The 21492-nt window shown below is 44.7% G+C and overlaps 1 protein-coding gene across 4 annotated transcripts in view; it reads left to right on the top strand.

The window, feature by feature from the left end:
* The window catches only part of FLNB (filamin B), an 88361-nt gene that overhangs the window by 53922 nt on the left and 12947 nt on the right, over positions 1-21492 (top strand). For 3 of the 4 annotated variants that reach the window (XM_064723658.1, XM_064723654.1, XM_064723656.1), the window contains 22 exons: positions 76-269; positions 589-702; positions 1208-1351; positions 1689-1812; positions 2060-2220; positions 2763-2853; positions 3091-3260; positions 5215-5332; positions 6038-6300; positions 6954-7551; positions 7774-7947; positions 8326-8488; positions 8880-9040; positions 9722-9889; positions 11377-11500; positions 11746-11902; positions 13487-13676; positions 15466-15713; positions 17464-17538; positions 18246-18348; positions 19244-19384; positions 20902-21030. In XM_064723658.1, coding sequence (XP_064579728.1) covers positions 76-269; positions 589-702; positions 1208-1351; positions 1689-1812; positions 2060-2220; positions 2763-2853; positions 3091-3260; positions 5215-5332; positions 6038-6300; positions 6954-7551; positions 7774-7947; positions 8326-8488; positions 8880-9040; positions 9722-9889; positions 11377-11500; positions 11746-11902; positions 13487-13676; positions 15466-15713; positions 17464-17538; positions 18246-18348; positions 19244-19384; positions 20902-21030 — 3810 coding nt within the window. The remainder of the gene's footprint in view (positions 1-75; positions 270-588; positions 703-1207; positions 1352-1688; positions 1813-2059; positions 2221-2762; positions 2854-3090; positions 3261-5214; positions 5333-6037; positions 6301-6953; positions 7552-7773; positions 7948-8325; positions 8489-8879; positions 9041-9721; positions 9890-11376; positions 11501-11745; positions 11903-13486; positions 13677-15465; positions 15714-17463; positions 17539-18245; positions 18349-19243; positions 19385-20901; positions 21031-21492) is intronic. The other variant, XM_064723657.1, reaches the window with a different exon arrangement.

Here is a 21492-nt window from a genome sequence, read left to right as displayed (position 1 = left end):
GCTATTTGTGGAAGTGGTGTTAAGTTAGCAGCCACCACAAACCTAATGTGACGAACCTACTTGTTCCTTTTTCAGGCTTTGCAATAGAAGGCCCTTCTCAGGCTAAAATTGAGTGTGATGACAAGAATGATGGCTCATGTGATGTGAAGTATTGGCCCAAAGAGCCTGGTGAATATGCTGTGCACATCATGTGTGATGATGAGGACATAAAAGACAGCCCTTACATGGCCTTCATTCGCCCGGCTTCAGGAGACTTCAATGCAGATAAGGTGAGACACAGGAGTTCACCCATGGCACAGCATGTCTTGGATGTAACTGCAGTAGAGATACTTCTAAAGGATTCTGGTAGCAGACCCTTAAACTGCCTCTGCTCAAAGCTCTGAATTTGCCAAGATATTACCCAGCCAGATACTCCTCAGCTTTTTCAAATAACACTGTTGTGGTTTTGATTTAATGTAATGAAAACTTGCTGAAGTAGTATCACATGCTTCATGGGGTTTGTGGAGGGGGCAGGTCTTCATACATAAATCACTTAGTTTTGTTTCTCTTTCTGAACTGCAAACTAATACTCTTGAGGTGCTCTTTTAGGTGAAGGCTTATGGCCCGGGCTTGGAGAGGACTGGCTGTATAGTGAATCAGCCTGCTGAGTTCACAGTTGAAACCAAGGATGCTGGGAAAGCACCTCTGAAGATGTATGCACAGGTAAAAACCCAAAGGCAGCTGTGTGAAACTGCAGCAAAAGGACTTTAATACTGTTTAGAAAAATGCCTTAAGTATTCCTACTCACTTACACACCACTTAATTCTGGGCATGTGTAATTCAAGTCAAAGCTCTGTGCTTTGATCTGTGTAATGTAGTCAGGCAACAACTGAAGACAAAGTGACTGCTCTGAAGTATATGAAGTACATGGCTTTGCTTCCTTACTTGGAAGCAAAGCAAGGTTTAATTTCCTTGAGTTGTCATTTGGAAGCACTGAAGTGTCTCTGAGCCTGTGAATTTTCTATGTGTTGTAGGATGGTGTATGAATGAGCAAGTGTTAGATGAGGAAGACTTGCAGGAGTGTAAATTGCATATTTCTTCAGTATTTTTGAACTGCAGTTCTGGAGAAAAAAAAATCCTGACACATTCTGGAACAGTCTTGATCTGTTGAAACTACGCAAACATTTTTGAAGTACCTGAACCTTCTGCTTGTATTACTGCTTTTTAGGATGGAGAAGGAAACCCTATTGATATCCAGATAAAGAGCAAGTCTGATGGTGTGTTTGCCTGCTCCTATGTGCCAGTTAAACCAATCAAGCATACAATTTCTGTTGTCTGGGGAGGAGCCAATGTGCCCAATAGCCCATTTAGGGTAAGTACAGAGATGAATAGTTCTTAGTTCTAGCCAAATAGGACATGGGTGCTCACAACTACTTGTTAGTACAACTAGGGTGTTAAAGCCCTTCTGTAGACTTCAAGGAGGTGTGCCCTTCTGCTTCCTTTTTTTTAGAAACCTATCCACTTGTATAAATCTTTCTGTTTTTACAAGCTCATGTGGTGGTCTCCTATCAGCCCAGCTGCAGCCTGAGCGATTTGGGGCCATTCATTTGTGCCTGTTATCCTGTAGCTCCTCTCCAAGCAATGCTCTGGCTTGGCTGTGATCTCAAGTGTGACAGAGATGTGATTCTGACCCTTGTGAATTTGTGTAGGTCCTTATAGGTCAAGGGAGTCATCCTCAGAAAGTCAAAGTGTTTGGACCTGGTGTGGAGAGGACTGGCCTGAAGGCAAGTGAGCCGACCCACTTCACTGTGGACTGCACAGATGCAGGAGAAGGTAAAAGCAGGCTGGGCTGTTCTGTGGTATTAGAATCACAGGTCATGCAAGGAGGGGATGATGTTCCATGCTGGTTTACCTTATTTTGTGGAAAAACCTTGGGAAGCAGAGCATTGCAGTGAATTGTGATCTGATCTGTTTCATTAGTTAACATGGTGACTCAGACAGCTAGAAGGGGGAATGGTCTGGCTCTTTGGCTGGCAGTGTCTGTGCTGTCCAGTAGCAAACCTCCACTTGCTTTTCCTAGGTGATGTCAGTGTTGGAATTAAGTGTGATGCTCGTGTGGTCAGCAGTGAGGAAGAGGACATAGATTTCGACATCATCCACAATGCTAATGATACATTCACAGTGAAGTACTCACCACCTGCGGCCGGGCGCTACACTATTAAAGTGCTTTTTGCAGGAGAGGTTTGTAATCTTCGTTTTGCAGCCTGATGTTTTGAGAATCCATTTCTCTGCTCTTTGATCACCATGCATTTGCCAGTTCACAGCTGTCTCTTTCTACATCCACTCACATGCACTTGGTTTGGTTGCTGTTTCTATAGCAATGTAAAATATGGAAAATTCTTTTGTAATAATTTCATGTATACAAGTGAGAGGAGTTGGTTTGGGACACTGAAGTTTGTGTAATGTGTTGGACTGGCATAATGAATGTGGTCTCCATAGTGGGGTAAGGCTGCCTTCTGAAGGTAAAAAACCTAAGTTGCTTTTCAAGGAAAATAGGGAAAATTTTTTTTCCTTAAAAATAAAAAACAGAGAGAGACAAACTTCCAGCTGTTAACTTTGTCCTGTATTTTGAGTTATACTAATCAGTAAGACAATGTTTAAGTGAGGTGAAATTTTACTCAAGATGCTGGAATTAGAGCAGAATTATCTTAAAACTATTACCTGTTTAATTTTGGCTAGTGAAGAGTGACTTGGTTATTTTGGGAGTTGTGTTTTTGTTGCAGGAAATTCCTGCCAGCCCATTCAGAGTTAAGGTGGACCCCTCACACGATGCCAGCAAAGTGAAAGCTGAAGGACCTGGGCTGAACAAAACTGGTGAGAGCTGGGTTCATGTAGTGTGACTGATACTGGATCCTGAGGAGCTGTTGCAGGATGGTCACAGCCTGGCTGAGCATTGCTGGGATGCAGCAGCAGGGTGGGGGGTCAGGCAGTTGCAAACAATGCTTTTCCCATGATATTTTGCTTGACTGGGCTTTATTGGTACTGAATGCTTCTTGAGGAGAGTTTCTCTGTGTGAGCTGTGTGTAAATTAGAATTAACATTTTTCTTCAGGTGTGGAAAGTGGCAAACCAACACACTTCACTGTGTTCACCAAGGGAGCTGGAAAAGCACCACTGGATGTGCAGTTCAGCAGCTCAGTGCCAGGAGAGGCAGTGATGGATCTGGATATCATTGACAACTATGACTATTCTCACACTATTAGGTACACGCCCATACAGCAGGTATGTCCAACTCCTGTAGAGGTACAGGAGTGAATAACTTGTGTTGCTGTAGTGCAGTGACCTCCCTCCCTAGCACCTGTGCACAGTGGAAAAAGCAGAAAAAACTTGCCAGGGTATCTTGTTCCCCAGAATCCCTAATGCGTGCAGTGGAGTTGGAAAGCAGTAATGCAGTTTTTCTGGTGTAGTTATTGATAGCTTGCCACTGTTTTCTTTTCTATGGCGAGGAGAGATACTGATGCAGTAGCACACAGCTCACATCATCATTCCATACCTTATCAGTTGAAGAAGAAAGGTGGCAAGCCTTCCCAGACTCCACAATGGAGCTGCCTGCTGCCCCAGCTGCTGCAGTCCTGCAGAGCTGAGGTTGTGGTGTGCTGCCTGTCAGCAGGCTGCTGGTGTCAAAGGAGCTGAGTGCAAGCCAGAGCAGGGACAAAAAGAAGAGTGAGTGGTGCTGCACTAGTTCCCAGTAGGCAAGTGATGAAGTTGGTGCCTTTCTAGCAGCATCATTAAAGAGCTGAAAGTGGAAGCTCCTAATAGCTAGAAGCATTTTTCCTTGCACTGTACTTGTATGTTTGTAAAGGGCCACTAAATACCAGAATGCACAAATCTTGTATTTCTGAGGATATAGGTGCTCTGGTGCTGGGATGAAGGTGCTTTGCTACTCTTGTTCTCCTGAACAACCAAATGTACTAGGTCATCTGCCCCAGCTTCTTTGAGTGGAGCTATGTAAAAGTGAACTGATAAAGAAAAGTGCAGTATTATTTAACTGATAGTGCTGGTTCAGAGTTCTTGGAAGCATCATAGAGCTAACGTTTGTTTTTTGATAAAGCAGTTGCATGATCTCAGGATGTGGCTGGCGTGCCTGTTTGGAGAGGCTTTGGCTTGTTTAGTCAGGCTTGGTATGCAGAAGGGAGCACTCCTCTGTACTCCCATGTGTTCATGAGCAGTACCAGATTTCTGTGCTTCACCTGAAAATCACCAGTGAAACAAGCCCAAACCAGGTTTTCCACTTGGGTCTTCCATCTGGAGAAGTACCATGGGTCATGGAAGTGCTGTGGGCTTAAAGGAGATGCTCATGGAGAGCAGTGGCAGGAGAGCAGTGGTTAAGAGATGAAAATAGGCTGCTCAGCAATTAGAGTAGTCTTGTTGTCCCTCCATGCTGTGAATGTGGACTCCTCAGAGCAGGGAAGGATGGAATAGGTAGTTAAATTCCTGAGGGGCAGCGTCAGTTGCAGAGCAGCCTTGGTTTAATGCTGTTTATTTGGTCTTATCTATCTCGTGGTGTTGCTAGAGCTACCTGTGTATGTGTTTTCTAAAAACAACCAAAAATAATCATGGAAGCTCTTCACTAGCTTGCATGAAACATCCATGATTATTTCACTTGGGAGCAGAACCAGCCAAGAGTGAAAAGTAAGCAAACAGTGAATATAGCTAAAATATGGACTGCGGTAGGAGAGAATAAAAGGAACACACATCATGGGCTGGAGCTTGCCGTGGCTGTGCAGCATTCCAGCCAAAATACACAAGAGCATTAATCTTTCTGACTTGTAGAGCTTAAACCCGTGGTATTTCAGATGCTGTAATAATATGGCCTCTTTGCAGTCTTAGCTTTGGCCTCTCCATGTGGTGGAAGGGGATACCTGGTCTGGAGCAGTGGGACATTCATTCAGCTGTCGGGTCTGAGCACTGGAGGAGTGGGAGCCAGCCTGAGTTGGAGGCTTTGCCAGGCAGCTTGAATATAGTCTAATTAAATGTTGGAAACAACTGTCTTTTTTGCTCTTCCTGTATTAAATAAAAACCATTTAGTACTTTGAAGGGCTGCAGTGGTGTGAGCTTTAGTGTCCATAAACCAGTAAGTTTGGCTGTGACCAGATAAAATGGTTGTGTACAGCTTGAGTGTTGGTGTGTCTCTGTGAAGTGAGGAACTGAGCTAACACGTAAATTCTCCACCTAGGGTCCAATGAAGGTTCTGGTAACTTATGGTGGTGATCCTATCCCTAAAAGCCCTTTCACAGTGGGTGTTGCTGCTCCTCTAGACCTAAGCAAAGTTATAGTCAATGGACTCGAAAACAGTAAGTACCTGTGGGCTGGAAGCCTCTGAAGGGTCTCTGGAGTCTGGGTGATAGCCAACATGTCCTGCTGGAACAGGAGCAGGCAAAACAATCTCCTTTTTAACGTGCTACTGCTGGGGATCAAGTAGCTCCAACTTTATAACTTTACCACACTTATTTAGGTGGTCCTCTTGAAGGCCAAATTTCAATTTTTTAGATTTTTTTTTTTTTTTTTTTTTTTTTTTTTTCTTTTTTGCTAAGATTACAAAGTAATGTGGAGAAAACATGTGTTTGGGCTTTGGTCGTTTGTGGTGAACAGAGCACTTACTGATGAAATATGTTTCCTGAGGGCTAGATGGCCATTCAAATGTATCAAACTCTTACAATGCACAGTGTCATTCATACAGTCTTTTTGTTTTCCAAAAGTGAGGGAACTTAAGGCTGTGAAATATTGTTGCTTTCCTGAAATGAGCCTCTCTCTAATAGTCTCAGACCACACCTTACAGGCTTGTTTTCCCCTGTAGCTTTGTGATGTCAATTAATCAAAGCATTTGGTTTTGGTTGGGTTTTTTTTGTTGTTTGGCTTGGGAGGGTTTTTTGCCTGCAGAGGAATGCAGACTGGGTAGGGCTCTGCCAGTACCTGCTCCCTCAGTGGTGTGTGCATGGGAGACTCCTTGGATTGCTGTCTGATGTTAAGTGATGTAATATGGGTTTTGTCTTTTTCAGGAGTGGAAGTAGGCAAGGATCAAGAATTTGTAATTGATACCAAAGGAGCTGGTGGGCAAGGTAAACTGGAGGTTAATATTTCCAGTCCTATGAGGAAAGCTGTGCCATGTCTGGTGGAACCAGTTCTGGGTAAGGAGTGCAGCACTGCAAAATACATCCCACGGGAAGAAGGACTGTATGTGGTGGATGTGAGTTATGATGGCAACCCAATCCCAGGGAGCCCCTACACTGTGGAGGCCACATTACCCCCAGACCCTTCCAAGGTGAGTGAACAGCATAGGGCTGTAACAGCAACTGATATCTGAAAACTGAGTTGTGGGCTACTGCATGAGACTTGGCTTGGTCTTGGCCAAAACATACCCAGGAACATCCTTACTCAGTGCTCGGCGATTCTTTTAGCAGCCTCTCTGACTTGTAGAATTCATTCCTGTAACGCTGTATTGGAAAAGATGTTCCACTAATCAAAAATATGGCAAATATCTTGCACAATGTAGCAAATTTAGGTATCACTCCCAGTTTAATAGGTCTGCCTGATAAGCATCTCTGATGTATTAAGATGATATTTTTAAGGAAATATATTTAAGAAAAACATGTGTACAGCTATCAAATATTTTAACATTTCCACCTTTTATTTCCCATAGAAATACATTTTATACATAGCTGTATATGTATAAAATGTATATGTATATGTATAGCTATGGTGAGATTATAAATATCCTTGCCTAGAAACCTCTTAGGAGGAGAAGTAACAACTTTTACTGTAAAAATGTAGGGCTGAGTGGCAAAGGAGAGAGTGCCTTCTCTGTATTTTTAAGAGCCTGTAAATCAAGTCCCACATACAAGCAAGTCTAACTAGGAAGTCTTCTAGCAGTAACATGGAAAAGGCCATTTAGCTCAACTGCATATTCTCTTCTAGGTAAAAGCTCATGGTCCAGGTCTTCGAGGGGGCCTTGTTGGAAAGCCAGCCCAATTCACAATAGATACCAAAGGGGCAGGAACCGGAGGTTTGGGTTTGACGGTGGAAGGCCCGTGTGAAGCTAAAATTGAATGTTCGGACAACGGTGATGGAACCTGCTCTGTCTCCTACCTGCCTACGAAGCCTGGAGAGTATTTTGTAAACATCCTCTTTGAAGAAGTTCACATTCCTGGTTCGCCCTTTAAGGCAGATATAGAAATGCCGTTTGATGTCTCTAAAGTCATTGCCACAGGCCCAGGCCTGGAGCGGGGTAAAGTAGGCGAGGCAGGGCTGCTGAATGTCGACTGCACAGAAGCAGGGCCCGGGGACCTGAGGGTGGACATGGTGTCAGATACTGGCTCCAAAGCCGAGGTGCAGATCGATGATAACAAAGACGGGACCTATGTCGTTACCTACGTGCCACTCTCAGCTGGCATGTACACAATCAAGATGAGATATGGAGGAGAGCAAGTGCCTAAATTCCCAGCCCGGGTCAAAGTGGAGCCAGCTGTGGACACAAGCAGAGTTAAAGTGTTTGGGCCAGGAGTCGAAGGAAAAGGTGAGATTAACTGTTGTTATCGGAATTTGTAGGACTTTTAGTCCTTTCTGTGTGTTCTAAATGTTGACAGTTGTAAAAGCTGTGTGTGTTTCCATGGTGATCCTTGGACAGACAGGAGTCTCGTGTTCCCAAACAAGCTGTTTATCATGCTGCTTCACCAAATGTTTTGTTGTTGGAATATATTGCACTTCTTGAAGTGACTCTTCAAAACATTTCCTGTAGATGTGTTCCGAGAAGCTACAACTGAGTTCACTGTGGATGCTCGACCTCTAACGAAGGCTGGTGGTGAGCACATCAGGACACAGATCACGAGCCCCTCTGGCTCCCCCACAGACTGTCTCATCCAGGACAATGCGGATGGAACATATTTAGTGGAGTACACGCCATTTGAAAAGGGTAACCTTGGGGCTTGTTTTCTTTTACTTGAAAGGGGAAAACCAAGAGCAAGCAGCTCTTCTACCACTTCCATTTGGCAAACCCCTGAGGTCTGCCAGTAACTTGTTGGCATCTTTGCAAGAGGTCTGCCAGCAGAGGAGCTAATTCTGCAGGAAGTAGCTCTATTTTAACTTGAAGAACTGGCTTTTATGGTAACTTGTCTTTAGAAGAACAGTTTGTAGATGGAATCTCAATTACAAAACACTTGTAAAGTCTTGTGAAATGCATGAAGCAACTCTTATCTATATACAGACATTTAAGTCTGTAGCATCTTGTAGAGCTATGTTAAGTCATGAGCATTTTTAGGGAATTCAGGAGATGTTTGCCTCTTTTTAATAGGTCCACACACAGTCAATGTGACATACGATGGTGTGCCTGTGCCAAATAGTCCCTTCAGAGTGAATGTCACAGAGGGCTGCCATCCATCGCGTGTGAAGGCACAAGGACCTGGACTTACAGAAGCTTTCACAAATCAGCCCAATGCCTTTTCAGTTGTCACCAGGTGATGGGGCCTGTTTGATCTTGAAGGAGTATTTGTGGGGGGGGGGGGAGGACTGTAGTGGTGTGTGCAATGCAGGATGTGAAACTCAGAACAAATATTTATAAAAAGTCCAAGCCGTGTCCAGCTGATGGCTCTGTGTGCTACCTCATCATCTACTCTGCTCTGCAAACATTTGACATTAGGGATTGATAGTTACTGAGAAGAAAATTCTAGCAAAATTTGAGCGAGGCAATGCTGAACAGCTTTGCATGGCAGCACATATTGAAGGCTGAACATTGGAAGTCAGGATACCACGTTTCCAAAAAGGATGAAAATGCAGCTGGAACATGTGAGGACAACAAACCTGCTTTAGAAGCAGGTGATTCTAACAATGTGTGTTTCTCTCTTGCAGAGGGGCAGGAATTGGTGGCCTTGGAATAACTGTTGAAGGACCTTCAGAATCTAAAATTAGCTGTAAAGATAACAAAGATGGGAGCTGCAGTGCCGAGTATATTCCTTATGTTCCAGGAGATTATGACGTTAACATCACATATGGGGGAGAGCATATTCCTGGTAAGAGCTCTTGCTCAGTGGCTTTCAGAAGAGTGATGAAGTCAAACTATGGATTCAGAGTTCTCAATTGGCTGCATTTCCCTTGTGCTATGGGATGTTATGTGATTTTGGCTTTCTGCTTTTCCTCAGAATTCAGGCAGAAAAGGCAGTGGCATTTGCTCAGATGGGTACAGATGAGTGGAACAGGAAAAGGGACACTAACCCTTGACAAATAACTGATATTATATACAAGTGGTGTGTAATACTTTAGGTTATGAAAATAGCCCTTTGTTGTGTGGATGCATTAACGATCCTGTTCTGCAGTAAGAGGAGATGTTTCCTGTTGTTCCCATTCTCTTTGTTGGCATACTGAACACAGCAAGATATAAGGAAATGTATTGCCTCCATGATGCTTCATTTGCACTTCTGGTTTCTTTCATGTTTGGTTTTTTTCCTGAGGTGTGAGAAGTAGATAGGTCACAGATGGTTGACACCAATTCTGTGAAACTGTAGAAGCACCATCGTTACATTTCCAGCTTTTGCAGAAGCAGAGGGATGGTGTGGAGGCTGTGGGGTTGTAATTCCTGCCTGCAGCAGAGGGATAGTAATAAAAAAACCCTAAGGAAGGTAGAGAAAAAAGACCTTTTGTTCTCTGTAACTGTTAACCTTGTGGTGTTTAACACTTACCGTGTCAACTTCCAGGCAGTCCTTTCAAGGTTCCTGTGAAGGATGTTGTGGATCCCAGCAAGGTGAAGATAGCAGGACCAGGTCTGGGTACAGCTGTTCGAGCCAAAATCCCCCAGTCCTTCACTGTGGACACCAGCAAGGCAGGAATAGCACCTCTTGAAGTGGTGGTGACAGGACCCAGAGGTAAGAACCAAAGTATTCCATCTGACTGCACCCATATCTGTGTTTGGGCAGGTAACATGGTTCTGCCCAGCCTGCAAAGGTGGCGATGCCACTTGAGTGAGCATTTCCCTTGCTCCTTTTCAGCTGTTGTGTGCCCCTTAGCAGCTGACCCACATCATGCTGTGACAGAGAGCTGTGTCCTAGGAAGTGCTGCTTTAGACAGAGTCTTTGATGGCTTTCGCCTAATCTTCAGGGCTGGGAGAAGTGATGTGACTAACCATCACCGGTGAACAATTGTGTGTTAAGTTTTAGATATCAAAAAGTAAATCCAAAATCTAACGTGAACAGTGACTTGGGAAACCTGGGTCAGTGGATTGCAGGAGTCTCTGAATAATGATGAAATTGCTCAGTGGCCCCCAGAGAACAGCAAGGCCCTTGGAGTGATAGGATTAATGGTGTTTGCAGTAACCTAGAAAGCAGTGTCTCAGTGGCAGAGTATCTTGTCAGTGAGCACCTGCTGGCTGCAAGTCTCACCTTGCTGGAGGTGAGAGCTGCCCCTGCACTGGAGTGTCAGCCTTGCTGTGCAGGTGCCCTGCAGGTAACACTTGTTTAATTCTAGCGGATGAGACGGATTCCCAGGGATGGCGCTCCCCATTGAAAGCAATTTCGGATTTCTTTAAAGGTGGTCCAAAGGGTGACACTGAGACAGGTTTGAACTCTCACTAACTACTGGCAGTTTTGGTTCTTGGAAATCCGGTTGGCAACAGCAAGAATCATCTGCAGGAGGGAGTGGGAAACCAACGGTGTTGCTTTTAGGCTGTGCATGGCAGGCTATATACATTTCTTTTGTGCTTGCTTTACCACTAATCCTTTCTGTGTTTTAAAGCCAACTTGTAATTGTAGACTGCTTTGTGTGTTGATCTGAACTGATATGTCACATAATCTTTGTAGATTTAACTTAATGCAAATTGAAATAATTGATCCTGCTTGCTTAGGTCTTTGGCAGCTTGCAGGGTGTTCTTGCCTAGGCAGCAAGCCTGCCTTTCTAAACACCTGATTGTGAAAGACAGCTGGTGAATGCTATACACCAGCTGGCTTTAGAGCTCAATTCTCTGCAATGAATCCCAATAATACGAAGTAATCTTGTAAATGACAGTACAGACAATTATAAGCATTACTCATTTTCTGTCTTGAAAGATCTTCAATGCACCTTTAGCAATTGCTCTCGACCTAGACTGTACCAAAAGGCAGATCTTTTTCCAGTATTTTCATGCTAGCTTTTGTTTACAGCAAGAAGATGGGAGCCCAGACAGCAGTGGATAAAAAAATCTATTTCAAGTCAATGACTTTGAATATAAAATAAGGGAAGCTGATCATTGATCCATGCCTGTTGCTTTCATCAAAAAAAATTTGAAATTTGTTATAAATGATCAGTCCATACTTTAGCTTTGTGCAGCAAATGACTATTTTAATAGCATAGCTGAGAAAAGAATGTGTTGCTTTTTTAGGAGTTGTGGGACCTGTTAATGTGGTAGACAATGGAGATGGCACCCACACGGTGGTGTACACCCCTATGCAGGAGGGACCCTACATGATCACTGTCAAATATGCTGATGAAGAGATTCCTCGAAGGTAAGGTTTGCAGAACTGAAGATTTAACAATCCAGTGGTGTTCTCCTAGCACATAAGCACCATTTACAGACTGGTGTGGTGCTTTTTACTTAACCAGTGCAGCTCCTTGCATGACTTTGGGGTTCAGTGGTGTTTTGAGCCCACTGCACCAGCAGCAGACAGTGTAAGAGGGCTGTATAGCATGTACTGCAGCAACTATCAGCCACTGACTTGGGAGGAGGGAAAATAATGGGTTGCTCTTTTAGTCCCTTCAAGGTGAAGGTGCTTCCTACGTATGATGCCAGTAAGGTGACAGCGAGTGGTCCAGGGCTCAGTTCCTATGGCATTCTAGCCAGCCTGCCTGTGGAGTTTGCTGTGGATGCTAAGGATGCTGGGCAGGGACTTCTGGCTGTACAGATCACGGTAAGTAACAGAACCAAGCAGGACAGGAAACATGTTTTCTAGGTGGGCATGAGTCTCTCCTTTCAGAAGTGTCCACAGCTTCATCCCAACACACCCAATGTCCTGAAGACTGGACTGCTGACTGGACACTAAAGTCTGGTACAGCAAAGTCTTGCACTCTGCATTTGTGAAGCTCTTGAGAGTGCTTTTGTGAAACTTTTGTCTTAAAGTGATCAGATATGGTCTGTTTGGCTCGTGCCTAACCTTGCACTCTGCAAATGCCCAAAATGACATAAGTAATTTCTTGTAAGATTATGGAAATACTGGCATTTGAAATGGAGGCAGTCTTCTAGCAGTGTTCAGCAAGGCCATGAGATAACGACTGCTCTGAGCATCACATTATGATAAATTAGATCACACATCTCCCTCGAGGTTGCCAGAAGTCATAAGCTGCTTAAGGAGATACTGCAGGAATGTTTTGATTTGTCTTTGTTACTACTCTTTCCAAAGTTTCTGGTGCCTGGACTCTGTGGCCTCAGTGAAAAGGTGTCTGATTAGTGGACCATAAACCACATAGCTGAGCTCTGGCATGCCTAGGTCATGGTATGCCTGGTTGTACTTGCCCTTCTGCATTCTTGCTCCTCTCCTGTCTCAATGCCTGCTCAGGTGCACCAAAGCAGTTGCCATTAATTCTGGTGTGTAAGTGTGCTCTTAAAGGATCCAAAATGCTTATCAGAGCTCCCAGCCTGGCTGGAGCTTTGAAGATCAAGTTCCACAAGTCCTGTATGGTAGAAGTGCATTAGGTGATCCTTCTGGCAGCATTTGTTTGCTTCTTATTCTGAGCTGTTGAATGTCAAATGTTTCTCAAGCCTTCCTGAAAGAAGTAAGCTCTTTTGTGCTGTACCTAAAACCTCAAGTCCTTTGCAGCTTATACTGTACCCCAGGCAGCATTAAGTCATAAAATACAAAACTGAGTCAACATGCGATTCCCTATAAACAGGCTTGGAAGACTTTCCAAAATGCTTTGTGCTTTGCAGCTGATGGGAAATGGTAGTTGAAGGGGCTGCATAGACCTGCTTTTAGCTGTAGACATTGCAGTGTGCCAGCAGCTGGATGCCTCATGCAGGAGGGCTGACAGCAGACTCCAGTAAGGCTTCCCCCTCCCCTCAGACCCTTCAGGGAGCAGCTGCCCAAGGCTACCCAGTGCTCACTCAGGACAGAGCTGCCCAGTGTGACTGCCCATTTGTGCCTCAGGGAACAGGGAAGTGTTCCTAATTTCCAACATCAGTATGACAGTGAAGCCTGAACTTCGTACAGTTAATATAAAGTTCATTAAAATGGCTTGCTGGTCTCATAAACATTCTCATATCAACCAAAGAGTAGTTAATGATAGTACTGATTATTTTATAGTGGTCTGATATCTTTCTGCTCCTAATACTCTGTTCTTGTTACAAAGTCTTTGAGCAAAATATCTTTAAACTTCAAAAAGCTGCAGTTCTGTATCTATTTGAGACCACCTAAGTGTGATTGTGAGCAGATTTGATGTCCAGCTAAGGAAAATCAAAACCTTCGTAGCACTGAAATCTTCTGGTTTGCATTCCTCAGGACCAAGAGGGCAAACCCAAGAGAGTGGACATTCATGACAACAAGGATGGCACTTACACGGTCACCTATGTCCCTGACAAGACGGGCCGCTACACCATTGGCGTTAAGTATGGGGGAGATGATATCCCGGCCTCTCCCTACAGGATCCGGGCTTCTCCAGCTGGGGATGCCAGCAAGTGTTTGGCCACAGGTGAGTGCTGGGCTCCTCTCTTTGCTGTTGTTTGTGCTGGGTGTAAAGCTGCCCTCTGAGCATGGTACAGTAGATGTGATGGGTGTAGAAGACATGCTTGAGACTTGTGTAGTCTGGCTGCTCTTACAGAAGGGGTGTTCCTAAAGATAAAGAAGTGTCCACCCTGTGGGTGAGCAGGGATCTGTTTCAGCCTCTAGCAAAATCTGTCAGACTGCCTGGGCTGTTATAAACAGCCAGATGCAACTGTCTGATGCTTATTTTGGCATCAATAAATCCAGCTGAGAACTTAAGTGAATGTGATTTAAAAATAACTCATATGTGTGTGTCCACTGCATCCTGTTCCTTGCACAGTGAGCATTCCAAGAAGCTTTTCATTGCAAGCTACAACAGAATTAATTCTGAGGATGTAAATAGCTGGTCATGTGCAAAGGCTATTCAGGCTAGGTGTTATTAGTGAAGGTTTCTGCTGTTTTTCTATGTGGTCAAGATTGGCCTGGGTCTGAACAGGATTTTGGGAAGAAGAGAACCTAAAGATAAGATATTACTATGACTCAAAAAATCACTACCTTGGTGTAGGAGTTCTCCAGATTTTTTGCTGTAGGAGCACACAGTGCGTTCATCACATGGCTTTGGGCGGTCACTGTGGCATGCTCCCACCTCCCAGGAGGCAGTGGCAGGAACTAGTTACAAGAATACCACTGAACATTAAGTCCTTTGATTGTAGAATAAATAAATAAAATAGGCAAGGCCAAATGGAATGGGGAAACTTAATCTGTTGTTGTAGACCTGTGAGAGTGTGTGGGCATTGTGCAGTCAGAGTGCACCTGAAGCCCGTCCATGAGCTGGCTGCTATCAAATTGTTTTAAACAGAAATACATTCCTGACACAATGGTAGAAAAAAAGAGATATAATCAAAAAACTAAGAGATATCATCAAAATATGTTTAAAAGATGCCTTAATGGGTAAATCTGATACTCTTCAAAGTAACTCAAGTCACTAGCTATTGAAAGTAACTGAGATGGAGATTACTGCCAGATGCCAGCTAAAATTTCCCATTTTCAAGAAGTGCTTCTGATTCAGTGCTGTAAAGCTGAAATGCAATCACTGTAGGAGTAAGTGCTGGAATACTGCCAATGTATTAAACCAGCAGGTTCATTGCCAGTTGAAAATGAGCCATTTACCTGGTAACAAGTGAGGGTCAGAAGCAGGAGTACTCAATATGTACTACTGCAAATAAGACATAATAGTTCTCATTTAAACACAGTGTTCTTCAAGCTAGATCTGATTGCTTCAATTCTGGCATTGTTACATGGTGTTCTTTTTTCGGGATGTGTGGCAGAACAGTGGAAAATCTTGTGTGGATAATGGTGGAGAAAGTGTGGCCGTGGCTGCTACTGCGCCCTTTTATATCTGCTTACACAGAGAGGTTTATGTTAAAGCAGTGAAGCTGAGTTGCTGGCAGAAGAATGTGCCTTTGGCTCTGCATAAAGGAGTAGGATGATAAGAGTATGGGTTTAGGCATTGCTTTCTTCAAACTTAGCTTTTTTTCCTCTCTCTTCCCATCCAGCCTCTCTGATTGCAGAGGAGAAGGAGAACTGGTAGCCAGCTCTAGCATACCACTGTGCTGACCAGTTTTACAAATGTCCCTTGTTGTACATCTGCTCCCAAAACCACATCTGTGGCTCCCTGGGACCAGTGCCTTGGTGCCATGCTCCCCAGGCACCTCACAGGCAGTCTGCCTGGGAAAACTGTCCTGTGAACACTTTCTGTAACTAAAATTGCCTTGTAGGTCCTGGAATTGCACCCACTGTGAAGACTGGTGAGGAGGTTGGTTTTGTGGTGGACGCCAAATCAGCAGGGAAGGGAAAAGTGACGTGTACCGTCCTCACGCCAGATGGGACAGAAGCTGAAGCAGATGTTGTTGAAAATGAGGACGGGACTTACGATATCTTCTACACTGCTGCCAAACCAGGGACCTATGTGATTTATGTCCGCTTTGGTGGGGTGGACATTCCCAACAGTCCTTTCACCGTCATGGTAAGCCAGTTCTGCTTAGCCAGTTCTGCTCCAGAAGTACCTCCCACTCGGATCCCTGCTGCTGTGTTTTATTTAGCAATAGGTTAACTCTGTGTGTAAATGTTCAGATATTTATTAGGCTAGCAGGAGCTAATGAATCCGTGTTCTTTGCAGAGCTTATTTTGAGCAGGCAGTGAGGTTAAGTGAAGTGGGATAGAAACCATCAGAGGATGAAGACTTGGCTTTTTGGAAGAAATTTGTTTTTCATTTCCTGACCAAGTAGTTCTTTTCCTAAATGATGTAAGGGTGGTTGTAATCAGCTTCTACAACTAGTTATGTTGGCCATTGTCAGATACAGTGCTCTGCCTTCTCGGTCTCTTACTTTTTATAAAATAAGGAATGGTCTGCTGACAGATCCCAGGGAAGCAGACCGTTAGCGCACACTTAAAAATTATTTTTAAGTGCTAGTTAAACTGTTGTAGCCAAATTTTCCCTCCTTCTAATTATCTTCCTTCCTATGTGCAGCAGTCCACATTTAGCAAACAATACCCCAGTCCCCTGAGAAGCAGACCAGGTGCCTCTCAGGGCTCACAGAGGCCCTTCATGTGAAGAACATCTCTCTGTGTTGGCAAAACAATTCTCAGTCTTGTAATCTCAGCCCAAGCAGCCTCTGGTGCATCTTGGTCCCTGAAATCACAGGACTGTACTGAGTCCAGATGGGGCTCACGGGCAAGTCCCTGGGGCCAGCAGCTCTGGCTCTTCCTACCTGTCATCCTGGCAGATTGCTATGGGTGGCTGAAGATTTCCTTGAGAGAAACAACTCCCTTGGTCACTGCTCAAGGTTCACCACAGGAAATGCCTCTTGAGGTCAGGGAGCCCAATCCTGGCCAGCCAAAATTCCCACTTCCTAGCTGACTGATACATTATGTGTTTGACTTGGGTGTCTCAGCTGGGGACAGAGAACACTGAAACAGCAGCATTTCTGTTTTGCGTTGGTTTTCTCAGTGGAGTCCATCCATCAGAAGTTTCCAGTGAGTTGTTTCATTAGGGTGGTTTGCAGTGGTGTGAATGGGCAGGAGGGGCTGGGATGGCTGAGCCTGGGGGAGCTGCCTGCGTGGGTGTCAGTCCCAGCCACTCGTGTTGGGTTAATGGGAGAGATGGGAATTTGCAAGTCGTGCTCTTGGCACACTTGGTGAGGAGAGCGGCTGCGCCAGAGGAAAACACATTTGGTGCCTTGACGACGCAGTCCCAGCTATGAATCAGAAGAAAGGCTTTGCTGCTATGGCTGGATGTGGGCTGGGTCATTCACCCAAGTGCATGAACCAGAGCAGCCTTCCCACAGCAGCTAGCTCCCCTGCCGCCCAGCTGGCGTGTCATGGTGCACAGCACTCAGGGACTCCCATCTTAGGCTTAAACCTTTCCCTTCCCTCACTGCATCAGTCCCATAAGAAAGCAAGTCTAATATTCAATTCCACCAGTGTTCAGACAGAGCTTTCCACTTCCCTCCCAAGCATGCAACAATGGCACGTACTGGCTTTGTCCTTTTGCTGTGCCACTGGTGGCTCCCTCCAGTGCCTGCGGATAAGGGCAGTTTCCCAGCTTCCCTGACTGGATCCGGGTCTTTGCTATGGCAAGAGGACTGGGAGGGCTACAGAGTGGGAGGAAGGTGTTGAACTGGAAGGAGCAGTGTGTTCTGAGCTGTGGAAGGTGGGAGTGCCTCCATGCCAGAATAACATCTAATAACAACTAACGTGCCTCTGCCCCTGCCCAGGCTGTAGATGCAGATGATGTCGCCGCACAGTCGCAGGAGCCAGTGGGCGCTTCCCCGCCCGGATTCCGCCCTTGGGTACACAATTTTTACATTTTTCAGCTCCCCATCTGTGTTCCATTTCAGATGACAGCCTGCTTCTTGGGACTGCTTGATTGCTCTGGTCATTGTGTTCATTCTTTCTGTTTCATCAATTGTTTCAATTGTTCTTGGGATCCAGACCTTGTTTTTTCTTTGCTGCTTGAAGGGAGTCTCCAAATAAACTCATGTAAACATGAAGAGGATCATTGCACCCACAGCTTCCACTTCTGAAATGTCTGCTGTTGGCAAAAGCACCCTGAGTGCACTGCTTTGTTTTCCCAGTAAAATCACAGTGTCTTGAGTTCAGAGTCGCATTGTGAAACTTGTTTCTTTTGTCCATTTTGTGTTGCAATCATTCTGCCCCATTTAAAAATCACTTTCTCTTCCAGGCCTTAAGCAACTAAATCCTTTCAGATGGAGCCACTTTGGGTCTTGTGTGCACTACATTGTCTTCCATCCCTTTGTGTTCCATTTTTATCTCTTCCTTTTTTCCAGCATGTCTTCCATCCGCGCCGTGTTTGATTTGCTCTGCTCTGCGGTGTGGTGTAAAGGAGAGCTTGGCCGGACACTGCTCTGGTGGAGCCCAGTCCTTGGCTGGCTGCAATAATCACACTCTCTTCTGCTTGTGCTTGCAGTGGAGTTGCTCAGTGCTCATTTGGCTCTACCAGCCCTTTTGAAGTGACCCATCTTTTTGCTTGCTTTAGGTTACAGAAGAAGCTTATGTTCCTGTTGGAGACATGAACGGCATGGGGTTCAGGCCCTTTGATATGGTTATCCCATTTGCTGTAAGGAAAGGAGAAATAACAGGTACCTGGAGTGCCTCTCAGGGAGATCATGCTTTTTGTTAGTGTGTTTATCCATTTGCAGTTAACAGACTGGGTGGTCTAGACCACAATGTGTGTGGGAGGTTTGTATCCTGGCAGCAATATAGCTGTTTAACTTCACATTGAGTGGCACCCGCTGAGGATGAGTAGGATATGGCCCTTCAATGGTTTGAGTTAAGTGAGGGGATTCTTGGTGTGTTGCTGTGGCCTCAGTGCTAGGCTGTGAGCTACTGCACTATAGGGCCTCTTGATGCTTTTTCCCTTCTGGAGCAGCTACATGCATCCTTGCTAAGCTCCATTATTTCTTTTCTGCAGATGCTATAAAGCAGTTAATTCTGCATTCCTGTTACTCATACCTTCTCCAAAGCAGGTGACCCCTCTTCTCCAGGTCTGGCAGCTGAGAGCATTGCTCCAGCAGCACCCTGGTTGCACTAAGCTCCTGCACACAAGGCCTGTGTCCCCTCTGCCCTCTAGCTCAGCAATCCCAACCCAAGCCCTGGCCTGTCCCAGTTTGAAGGAACAGTCAAATTTTCCTTTTCAAAAGTGCAGCAGAAGAGGGACCATCTTGCTACCAGGTAGATCAGTGCTTTTTATGCAGCTTGCTGCGAAAAGCTCCGTGGCTGCAGCAGACAGCCCTGCCTGTAGAGTTTGTAAGGTCACAGGACTGTTTGCCAGATGTCTACCACTGCCTTGTATTCATGTAGCTTAAGTAGAAAACATGTCTGGTTAGTGTTCCCATTAGTCTCCTATTTGTGCCTGTGGGTAAGGAATTTAACAATTTAAAATGCTTGTTTAAAATGGCTAGACAATTCTCTGTGGGTGGGAGAGGGGAAGCAGGCAGCTTCTCCCTCTGTAACTCCCATGGTGGCCTTTTGTAGGTGAAGTACACATGCCCTCTGGAAAGATGGATACACCAGATATCGTGGATAATAAAGATGGCACAGTAACAGTGAAATATGCTCCTACTGAAGTTGGGCTGCATGAAATGCACATAAAATACATGGGAAATCACATCCCAGGTAAGTCTGACAAAGCAGGCAGTGGAGATCTGAGTGCAGAGTCCTGCTCATGTATGTGCTCCCTGGTGAGGTTCTGTAGCTAAGTCATACATGCTGTGGAAAGATCTGCCCAGGATATTTTACCATTCAGCTGCCCTTTCTCTGCAAGCAGTCCAGAGAGAACTAAAGCAAAGGAGTAACTGCCAGCACATATGAGCTTCCATTGTGGTTTAATAGTACCAGCCAGGCTTAAAATGGATTTTGATTTTGGGGAAACTAGCTTTTGTGGTATTTTATTATGAAGAAGAAACATACAATTTTCTAACTACTAGTTTTTCAGGTTGAAATTTACTGCCGTGGTGCTCAACAAAACTACTGGTTACAGTCTGTGTTTATCCTTAAAACTGCATTGGCAAAAAAAAATCTCAAAACTGTGGGGAGAACTGATTGGTTGAAATACTATAGTTACTGTTTCCATCTGATTGCCATAAAATAAAACACACATGCATATTATGCTGTAATCTTTCTTTCTTCCTGGCTGCTTCTTAACAAACAGAAACCACTGCATTTCATTCCATTTCTCTTTTGTCCTTGCTCCCCCAGCTCCCCGGTGGAAGCACTGCCTGGCCTGGAGGCTGTGGCTGCCCTGTGGTTCTCCAGGCATGCTGGCTTTGGGGGGCTGGGCAGAAAGGGATGTGTAGATACGAGACAAAATACCTTCAGCACTGCCTGAGAGGGACTGCTGGTTCTGTTTGTACAGAAACACAGCATAACTTAGGCTGAAATGGGGAGCTCAGTGCTGTGTGGTGCTGCTTCAGTCTCTTCAGCACTTTATGGATATAGCACCCCCATAAGTGCTGACCTGTCTGCTGTATTGGTTCACTAACACCATTACCCTGGGCTGGTATGGAGAGATGATGTGCCACAATGTTTCTTTCTTGAAGGTTGTCATGAATCAAACTTTTTACTGTCTCAGCTGCAAAATCTAACTTAGGACTGAAGAGCTATCTATGCCTTTTTTTGAAACCGTTCTTGATTGTTAGTGACTGTGCTTTTTGTTCTTGTGCACCAGCTTAGCTAATCTGAGGCTGGCAAATACATTCTTGGATACCCTTCAAATTTGCTAGTTCAGGTTCATTGAGTCAGACAATGTGCTGTGCTAGTTCCTAATTCTGTGCTACTAAAATTCAGAATCAGTGCCTGAACTGAAAGCCTGCTTCTGAGTCATGTTCTGATTTAATGTGCTAAAAATAAACTTGCAGTGAGCAAGACCCTTTACAACATCATTTAAGCTTATCTCTGGTAACTAGAATAACACTTAGTCTTCCATGACTGACTGTGGCACAAATTGTGGAGAAGTGTCTTTTGAGGATGGAAACAGAGGCTTATTTGGTTTTTAAGTGCATTATAGTCACAGTAAGGTTTTTCAGATACCAATACCACGTAATGAGAAGGGCGTGCAGGAACATGGGTATCAGTTCTTGTAGTCCAGACCACTCATCCTCAAAAGTGCTTCTTTTTGGTTTTTTCCCCTTTAGAGAGCCCTCTGCAGTTCTATGTCAATTACCCCAACAGTGGCAGTGTGTCTGCTTATGGGCCTGGCCTCATCTATGGGATTGCAAATAAACCAGCAACTTTCACCATTGTCACAGAAGATGCAGGAGAAGGTAAGTCAGTTCTTTAAACCCATCCTACCCTAAACAAGGAACTTCTTGGTAGTGTAATACACATTGGCTTTGATTTCCGTTTATCTGTCCAACTGTGAATCTCTGTGGTGCAAACAAATGATTTATGGAAACATCAGGCTGTAACTTGCAGAAAAAGCCGGTTTATTATCCCTTCCTGAGAGCACTAAATGTACCCTGTGGTACTGGGTGCATATTGTTTGTTCAATTAAAAATAAACTGAAAGCAGCTTAAATCTAGGGTTGATGACTGGATGTGGAATCACTGTTCAGGAAATCTAAAGGCTGAATAGAACTGTGGCCTTAGTGGGTTGGTCTGAGCTGGTTTGCTGCTGTCCATTGAAAACACACATTTAAGCTCCATTTTCAGTACCAGGCACTGGTTATTTCTCTTTGGACCAAATCTTTGGACCTGGTGTTCACAAAGATTTACAGAAGTGCCACT

The sequence above is a fragment of the Zonotrichia leucophrys genome, chromosome 12 (assembly GCF_028769735.1).
Source record: "Zonotrichia leucophrys gambelii isolate GWCS_2022_RI chromosome 12, RI_Zleu_2.0, whole genome shotgun sequence".
NCBI classification, from domain to species: Eukaryota; Metazoa; Chordata; class Aves; order Passeriformes; family Passerellidae; genus Zonotrichia; species Zonotrichia leucophrys.
This window is presented reverse-complemented; position numbering and strand designations above follow the sequence as displayed.